This window comes from Miscanthus floridulus, chromosome 16 (assembly GCF_019320115.1).
Source record: "Miscanthus floridulus cultivar M001 chromosome 16, ASM1932011v1, whole genome shotgun sequence".
Taxonomy (NCBI): domain Eukaryota; kingdom Viridiplantae; phylum Streptophyta; class Magnoliopsida; order Poales; family Poaceae; genus Miscanthus; species Miscanthus floridulus.
Window position 1 is genome coordinate 67518978 of NC_089595.1, and position 9646 is coordinate 67528623.

The 9646-nt window shown below is 44.1% G+C and overlaps 1 protein-coding gene and 1 pseudogene across 1 annotated transcript; one reads left to right on the forward strand and one right to left on the reverse strand.

Annotated features, from left to right (window-relative positions):
• The first annotated feature begins 5635 nt into the window (after positions 1-5635).
• Positions 5636-7821, forward strand: LOC136514121 (probable esterase PIR7A; annotated as a pseudogene).
• Positions 7822-7866: 45 nt separating this feature from the next.
• LOC136514122 (protein SRC2-like) lies at positions 7867-8860 on the reverse strand. The gene has a single exon (XM_066508107.1). It carries the CDS (start codon positions 8798-8800, stop codon positions 8162-8164), a length of 639 nt encoding a protein of 212 aa, XP_066364204.1. The 5' UTR covers positions 8801-8860; the 3' UTR covers positions 7867-8161.
• Positions 8861-9646: the final 786 nt, after the last annotated feature.

The window sequence follows — 9646 nt, forward strand, 5'->3', positions numbered from 1 at the left end:
ACACTCCTTCCTCACCCAGTACTCTATCATAATCTTCTCCTCACACTTGCTGCATGCAATGAGAGAAAGCTCCGGCCTCAGACGCTTTGTAACCCGATGAGAGGCTGAGGACCCGGAAGCAGTTGACATCTACTCTCTATACTCATTTTTAATATAATATAAATTTCTCATTTTATAAACAAATAAAATTAAAAAAACTCTAAAATTCTCTATATCTCTAAAGCATGAAGTGTGCTATGCATGCTAGAAATGAAAGCTCAATACTAGTTTTGAATAACTACTTTAACCTTCCTTCATCCAAATACGCAAACTTTAAAGTGATTTTGAGCTTACATGGCTTACATAAATAAAAAAATCTACCATAAAAAAACCATATATATCTAGTCCATAAAATGAAATAAGCTACAGATAAAACACGAGAGTATAAAGTTGGTAACCTTTAGAACCGATGGAGGAATAGAAGAAATCTTGTGACTGGTGATGAGGAAGAAGAGAGGCCGGCGATAGCAAGAGAACACTGAGCTCAAAGTGGCTCAGGCTCAGGGAGGAACAAGGGCTATATAGGAGGGTACCTTTAGTCCCAGTTGGAGACAGAAACCGGGACTAAAGGTCCCTTCCTAGTCCCGGACGGAGCCTCTAGCCGGGAGTAGACTTTTACTCCCGGTTAGAGGCACCAACCGGGAGTAAAAGTTAACCTTTGGTCCCGGTTGGTAACTCCAACCGGGACTAAAGGTCCCCTGCAGCAAAAGCCTGCCGTAGTAGCCGTTGGGCAGGGACCTTTAGTCCTGGTTAGAGCTACAAATCGGGACTAAATATATCTCTAGTTCCGAACGCAAAAAATACCAGGACTAAAGCCAAATTTCGAGGTGGGATCAAAGGTCGTTTCTCTACTAGTGGAATGAGTTAGCATCTCATGATTCTATTCTTTTCGCCAGAGGATGTCGATGCATAGAGGGGAGGAGAGGAGAGTCTATATAAAGATGTGCATCGATTCACATACCGTGTGCTTAGTTTGAGGGTTGGACTGGGATATCCCGGGTTCGACCTAGATGGAGATGCGTTTGGTTGAGGAGCCTTGTGGGTTTGGGTCAGACCTAGGAGGGAATATACCATCAGATACGGGTTGGAATGGTCCCCTCGATTCGATGGGATGAGCTTGACCCACATGGACGATGTTCTACTCCGTCTCGTAGGGGCGACTGGCCGGCGCGGGTGCTCAGGGAGGTGGTGGCAGGCACGGGCGCTCGAGGAGATGGCAACGAGTGCGAGCGAGCTCGGGACGGTGGCGGATGGCCGTGCGCGAGGCTGCCTAGGGCACTGTCTGCTAGACCAGGGCAGCGCGGCGGCCAAATGCGCGGAGTGAGCTCGGCCCTCCGGCCATGGTGGCGTGGCGCGAGCTCTGGGCCACGTCAATGGCACGCAAGACGAGATCTAGACCATGGCGGCGAGTGTCGGCACATGCTCAACTAGACAGGGGGGAGCGAAGATGCATGCTCGGCTTTGGTTGAGAAGTCCTGAGGAAGAAGATAACGTCGGAAAAAAGAAAATAAAGAGGATGAAGGCGGACCCCACTAATAGTTATTGTTAATGGTGTGAAGTGCCATCCATTTCATCTTTCTCCACCCTTTCAACCATACAAAAAATGGGTTCAATCCAACCTCTTAACCAAACACGAGATCGGTTCAACCCAATCCAGAAAATTGGATTGGACCCAACCCAAGCCACATTGTCCCAAAACCAAACACATGGATAGTTAATAAAACAAGTCCATCATGGTGAACCATCAGCAACAACACCAAGGTCTGATGGTGTGTGGAAGGTGGTGGTGTCATGGAACTTATTGACGAGCGAAGGCGGCAGTCGTGGGTCGTGCTTCTCCTAGCCAACTAGCCTTGAGGACACTGGCGGAAACAAGCTCTGAGGCCACGAGACCGTTTGTGTTGTCTTCTCACTGCTACATAATCCATTTTTAGAGGCGTCTCTAGCAAAATATGCCACTAAGGTCATGTTCGTTTCTCTTATAATTCATATTTTTCAGCTTGTTTTTTTAGTCGGAATAGTATTTTTCTCTCACAATAAATCAGTCAAAACAGTGTTTCGGCTTGTTTTTTCAGCGAAACGAACTGAGCCTAGTTTTTTAGCATTCCCGCCTCTATAATAGATTTTGAAGTAGTTAGCACGCCAAGCATTTGTAGAGGTCGCTGGACTTTCCAACTGCCTCTAAACATGAGGCATTTCAAGAGGTGCAGTACATTAAAAAGGTGCAGTACATTAAAATTTATAGCTTTTTCAAATCAAGTTGTATGAAGACAAACTTTATATCAAACTTGTAGTATTCAAAGGATCTATAACTTTATAGTTGACTACTTTTCCATTTGAGATGATTTATGTCCCAAAAATTTTGTTTAAATTTTTCATAATTTTGAATTCAATACTTGAAGGGATATGCAACTTTATAGTTGACTATTTTTTCATTTAAAATCATTTAGTGCCTAAAAATTTTGTTTTGAATTTTTAGATTTTGAAATTCATTTTTTTCAATTTTTGGAAGTAGCTCAGATGGATTAATGACCTAAACCAAAGTTATAGTATTCGAAGGAATATGCAACTTTGTAGTTCAACTTTTTTTATTTAAAATCATTTAGGGCCAAAAATGTTATTTTAAGATTAATGATTTTAAAATTCAAATTTTTTGAATTATTCAAATGACATCATAAACAAAAAGATTCAAACCAAATTTTTAGTGGATCTAAATCTTTCCAACTTAATTTTTTTCATTTTAATTTGTTTAAGATCTCAAATATTTATTATAATATTCACTTAAATAAATACAAAAGAAAAAAACGATGTATCAATCACTAAATTACAAGTAACTTTGACTCGCATCGGTAGGCATTTTTTATTTTTAATTCTTTTTTATTTAATATTTTAATAATAATCTTTCCTAATTTTTTTTGCGGATCTAACCTTTTTAGTTCTCGCCGGTGCTCAGCGTGATCAAATAACATTGTTGCGCCACATTGATGTGGCAACATCAAGCGGCGTTTCTGACGTGGAAAATCTTGTCACGTCACTCCCGCTGGTATGGCAATATTGTTCTATCGCACCACCAGAAGTGGCGTGACAAAACTGAACCTTTGAAAAATTATAACTCTTTGATATGACATCAGATGAAGATAAAATTTATATGAAAAATGTAGCTTTCGATGAGATCTATAACTTTCTAGTTTTGAGTTTTTCATTTAAGAACATTAATATGCTCAAAGAAAATAATATAAATTTTAGGACCATAATAATTACCTACTAATGCTTGTCGCATTAAAAAAAATAATATCTTTTCTGTAATTTATGAAATGAAGATACGTTTTATATCAAAGTTGTAGCTTTTAATGGGATCTACAACTTTATAATTTTCGGTTTTCACATTTGAGGTCGTTATGCTACACGAAAAAATAATATAAAATTTTAGCAATATAATAATTATGCACTAGGTCTTTCTTGCCTTACTAAAATTATGCTTTTTCATGTTTGGTGTCAAATAAAGATACTTTTTTATATTAAAGTTATAGCTGACTACTACGAGATCAATAACTTTTTAGTTTTGAGGTCTTTCATTTGAGATAGTTAAGATAAAAAAGTAATATAAAATTTAAGAGCATATTAATTGTGTATGAGAGCTTATCTCTTTAGGAAAATCATATATTTCTTATTCGATGTGGCATAAAAATACTTTTAAATGGAACTTGTAGATCTAATTTAGGGCTACAATTTTGATATAAAAGGTATCTTCATTTGACACTATACAAAAATGATATTTCTAATGCGATAAACACTAGTATGCGATTATTATGCTGTTAAAATTTTATTTATTTTTTCGTGCAACTTATCGACCAGAAATGTAAAAATGGAAAACTATAAAGTTGTAGATCTCATTACGAGCTACAACTGTGGTATAAAAGGTATCTTCATTTGACAACGTACAGAAAATATATTATTTTTATAATATGGCAAGCAGTAGTACGCGATTATTATGGTCCTAAAATTTTACATTATTTTTTGAGCATCTTAACGTCCTTAAATAAAAAAACTCAAAATTAGAAAATTATAGATCTTATCGAGGGCTACAATTTTTATATAAATTATCTTCATTCGATGTCGTATCAAAGAGTTATGATTTTTTAAATGCTTAGTCTTGTCACGTCCCTTCCGGTGGCGTGACAGAACAATACTTTCACGCCGCAAGAGTGGCGTGACAAGGTTTTCTACGTCGAAAACACTGTCTAATGTGACAGATGTCACGCCAATGCATGTGGCGCGACAATATTATTTAGTCGCGTCAGCGGCGCTATCAAAAGAGTCATCAGATCCGCAATTTTTTTTAGAAACAATTATTATTAAATTATTGATAAAAAGAATTAAAAACAAAAAAATCCAGAAGCAACAGCGAAGGCTAGAGATCCGTATTTCGCGTGAGATTAACTGAACAAGTCATAGGAAGTGTATAAAAGAGAGTAGATGGATGCCAAACTGGGTGCGGCAGCAGAGGTTCTAGCTCGTTTGATTATCCTAGAACATGGGAAGAAAAATTAAATAGAGATGACACGATAGCTTTTATTAAGAGATTAAAAGTTAGTTGTACGATATGTTTATTAGTGAAAGATAATGCGGATAGTTGGTGGAATATGATGTGGATGTTTTGCATGTTGAGATAGAACTTGAGATGACATTGATACCTTGCATTAGGGCAGTCCCAATGGTGTATTGATGATGGTTTCTATCCTCATTAAATGACTTGCCACGTAGGCAAAATGCTGATATGGCAACGTAATTAATGAAGAAAGAGAGCAAAAATCATAGACCTGGTTTCTTCATGAAGAAACAAGGTTTACTCTTGACCCAATGCACCAAGAAACCATGAAATCGTCATTGGGGAGAAACCACCAGTTTCTAGGGAGCTCGTGTCGTACTCTCATTAGAGGAAAAGATAGAGTTGGGAGAGAGAAAGAGAAAATAGTTATTACTCATAGAAACCATGGGTTGGAAATGAGTACTTTTTTGGTGCGATATCATATGTTATAGAAACTACTAGTTTCTTTCATTGGGACTGCCCTTAGGAGGTTGGAAGTTAGCGGCATGACATAGCTATTAGTTGAAGATGATGTAGATGTCTTGTATGTTGCGATAGAACTTGAGATAACATGGATATATAGCTTGCATTGAGAGTTTAGAAGTTATTAGCATGATATGACTATTAGTGGAAGATGACGTGGATGTCTTACATGTTGATGTAGAATTTGAGATGACGTGGATAGCTTGCATTAAGAGGTTGAATATTAGTGGCATGACATAATTATTATTGAAAGATAATGTGGATGTCTTGTATGTAGAGATAGAACATGTAGTGATGATTAGTTTTATAAAAGAGATGGATTTAGCGTGAATATGCAACCGCACCACTCAACCAATGCATAGCTTAGCACACGAATCACGTGAAAACGACTGGCAATCTGGCATACAAACCGAATCCTTGGTCGCTGTCAGTGTCAGCGTATCTAGTCCTCGATCGGAACAAGCAATATTTCATTACATCTGCGCGCTGCAACTGCAAGGTGGAAGCCAAGGACCCCGCACGCCAATGGCCGCCTCGGAGACCAATAAGCAGCGGCGTCACCACTTCATGCTGGTGCACGGGATGTGCCACGGCGCGTGGTGCTGGTACAAGGCGGCCACGGCGCTGCGGTGCGCCGGCCACCGCGCCACGGCGCTCGACATGGCCGGCTGCGGCGCGCACCCAACGCGTCTCGACGATGTGCGCACTTTCGAGGAGTACTCGCGGCCGTTGCTCGACGCGATGGCCGCGCTGCCGCCCGGGGAGCAGGTCGTGCTCGTCGCGCACAGCCACGGTGGGTACAGCGTCGCGCTCGCCGTGGCGAGGTTCCCGCACAAGGTCGCCGCGGCGGTGTTCGTGACCGCGCCATGCCGGCCGTCGGACGTCCTATGGCTGCCACCAGTGACGAGGTACGCGAACGTTCAATGAATCAATGGTTGAGTCCTCTCTCCGTCCTAAATTACAAGTTACTCTAAGAATCTTAGAGAGTTAAAGGATCTCAAGTTTAAGTAAATTTATAGGATAAGATAATAATATTTATGATATTAATTAAGTATCATTAGATTTTTATTAATTATATTTTTATAGTATATCTATTTGATTATTATAAATCTTTATAATTTTTCTCTATAATTTTAGTCAAACTTAAGATACATCGATTCTTTCAAAATTCTTAGAATGATTTATAATTTGTAACGAAGAGAGTATTAATTAAGTCTATAAGTGTAGTGTGCATACGGTGATAGCTACCGCTATTTGATTAGAGCATCTCCAGCAATACTACCTCTCCCACTACCTATCCCCAATTTAGTTAGTGAGAGCCAAAAAAAAAAAAAAACCCAACTCCAGCAGACTACCTACTATGCCCCACAAATTTGTTGGCTACCCAAATCTCTCCTCCCACTCTGTTGGGCCAAACCAGACTACCCAAATTTCTGTTCGCACATGCGCGCATGTTCTTCCTCCTCCGCGCAGTCTTCGTCACCGCCGGCTCTCCTCCTCTGCGGCCAAAACTCCCTGACGCGACAACCTTCTCCCGTGAGGATGCAGCGCCTTCTCCTGCGAGGACACGGTGGATCTCACCGCCGCGACTCCCAGCGTGGGCTCCTCCACCGTGGCTCCCAGCACGAGTGGATCTCGCCGCCTCGACTAGAGCCAGGCGCGTCTCCCAGCGCGGCCGCGGCTCCTAGCGCGGCGAATTCTCCTCCGCAACGTCTTCCCCAGCAGCGGCGTCGCTATTCCTGGCCGCCTAGCGGCGCTTCTTCCCAGCGGCAGCGGCGGCTCCTCCTTTTCCTCCCCATCCGGCTGCTCGTTCTCCACAGGGGCGCACCCTCGTTCCCTCCGTCAATGACCGATGGCCGAGTTCCTCTGTAGCGAGCTAGAGAAGAAGATAACATGTGGGTCCTACATGTCATACTTTGTTTTAGGTAGTATTGCTGGAAACGAGAGTAAAATATGGATAGTATCAAAATATGTGGCTACCTAAAAAGAGAAGTATGTATTCTGGTTTAGGTAGCATGATTTAGGTAGCATTGTTGGAGATGCTCTTATGCTTTCACACTGTTCTCAGTTATTAGCATTTGTTGGGCCGGACTTCTTCCTGGACTCAAAGGAGCTCCAACAAGAGAATCCCGAGATCAAGGGCAAGCCATTTATCTTTGGGCCCAACTTTATAGCCCAAAGGCTTTACCAACTGAGTCCACCGGAGGTAACACCCTAATTAACGTTGCTGCTGTTTGGAACATACTATATGAGCAACTTAATTAATAAAAGACATAATAATGGGCATAATCTCCATCTGTAACCTTGCTGCTGCTGTTTTACCTTTTCTTGGAACCATAAACAAAAGGAAAAAAAAACTTCTCTTTGCTTGTAGGACTTGACTCTGGGTCTGATGCTTATCAAGCCGGCGAACGCATTCACCACAGGCAACCCAGATGAGGTGGTGATGAGGGACGAGAAGCTGCTCACGGAGGAGGGGTACGGATCGGCGAGGCGCGTGTTCATCGCGGTGGAGGAAGACCGCGGCATCCCGGCGGAGTTCCAGCGCCGCATGGTGGCACAGAGCCCCGGCGTCGAGGTCAGAGAGATCACCGGAGCCGACCACATGGCTATGCTCTCGCAGCCACTGGAGCTGGTTCAGCTCCTCATCAGAACTGCCGACCAATCGCAAGGGTGACGGATGAATCAAACATGGTGCTTTGCTGGCGTAGTGGCGTGTGTTCACCAAAATGCCCATGGAGGAAACTATATATGCAGTACAATTTCCGGATTTGTTTCTGTCTGTATGTACATGAACAGACGTGATTTTGGCCTATGCAGCTGCACGTTCTTGTGGCTAATAAGTTACAAAATTTTGACCATTGGTGTTGTTCTGGCATACATGGCCAATAATAGCTTGTATGATGAACTAAAAGGAAGGTCCGGCCCGAAGATTTACCATGGCTTTTTACTTATCAATACATCAATAATCCTGCATTAATTCCATATTGCACGACATGCATCAATCGGTGAACATGAAGTAAACAACCACAGCACTCGTCATTCAAGCGGCTAATTAAGCAGCTTCCACCGGCTGCTCCGCATGCTTATCGATGTCGCACTCGCACCCACACACGCCGCTGCGTATGGTGTACTAGGCGCCAAGCACTGTGGCGGCCGCGCAGCCGAGTACGCCGTCGCCGCGGCAGCCAAGTACGCCATCGTCGTACTCTGATCGCCTGCCTGCACCGGCGGGGGTCCCCCCTCGGTCCGGGCGGCAAGGTGGTCAGGGTGGACGACACCGCCGAGCTTGTAAGAGAGATTAAGCACGCCTTGGGGCTTGCTTGAGCCGATCCTGCGGACCGGGAAGCAGGCGACCGTGGCGTCCGTGGGCGTGTCCCCAGCCCCAGCAAGGACGTCGGGGAGCGGGAGGAGCACCTCGCCGACGTCGCGGTCGCCGCCGAGCGCGCGCTCCGTGCGCAGCACGACGCGGACGGCGCCGCTCCCGGTGCCCGACGCCGGGACGGTGAGGAGGACGGTGGCGTTCCAGGTGGGGTCGCGGCCGCCCGCGCGGTCGGTGGGGATGCGCTGCCGCGCCCGCGGGTCGCCGGCTAGGTATGCCACCGCGTAGACCTCCATCTTGGAGACGAGGTTGACGGCACGGAGGTCCCTCGCGGAGACCAGCGTCAGCTCCAGCGTCCTACACGCCATGGGCCAGCGCTGATCGACTGATCGAGTGCCTACACGGGTACACCTCCGCTCTCCACTGCTCCCCGCGATGAGCTGCTTGCCGTGCTGCCTTCGCACCTCGGTTTGCCCACATTTATAGAGGTAGCCGTGAAGACTTCTGGACGAACTAGTATGTCTTTATTTAAGGCTGTGGCAATGTCATGTCATCGATCCATGGTCGGTTTCACCTTCACAGACTTACTCGTGCATCGTAAAATGTTGTTAATGTTTGCCAAAGGCGCGGCTGCAAATGGAAAGAAAACGGGCATTTTACCTCAGTAATTTTTTTACTGCGGTTTCAGGGCTTCATTTAGAGCTTTTGTCAACAGCATCATTTGACCGTTTGGTAGTGCGCGACCTCGTTGCAGCGTGGCCAGTGCTTTTGGCTCCGACAGGGCACAGCGGAATCCACATCTGCTTTGCTGATCGATTTTCTTTCTCGTTGATTTGGCCACGTCGCCTCTAGTATATGTAGTACACGATAGATTTTACAAAAATATAAGACGGCAGAATGTGTTCTGCATGCTATGGATCAAGGTTCTGGAACTTTTTTGGGGAAAATTTTCGGAGCGCACGCTCAAATAGACGAAATTTAGAAAATTCAGACCGGTATCCACTATAATTTAAATGAAATTTGTGTAAATCTAAACAAAAAAACCCGTAAACAATCAAACATGGCCGTGGGTACGGCTGGACGTAAAACTCGAAGCTCGTTAACTCGCTCGGCTCGTGGCTGGCTCGGCTCGTTATGATAACGAGCTTGTCAGGGACTTAATACTAGGGTACCTCAGGAGGTGGAACCAACAACCATCGAACGTTAAAAACTTC

Coding starts and splice junctions, on each gene's coding strand:
- LOC136514122 (XM_066508107.1), bottom strand. CDS start 8,800: ATGGCGTGTAGGACGCTGGAGCTGACGCTGGTCTCCGCGAGGGACCTC.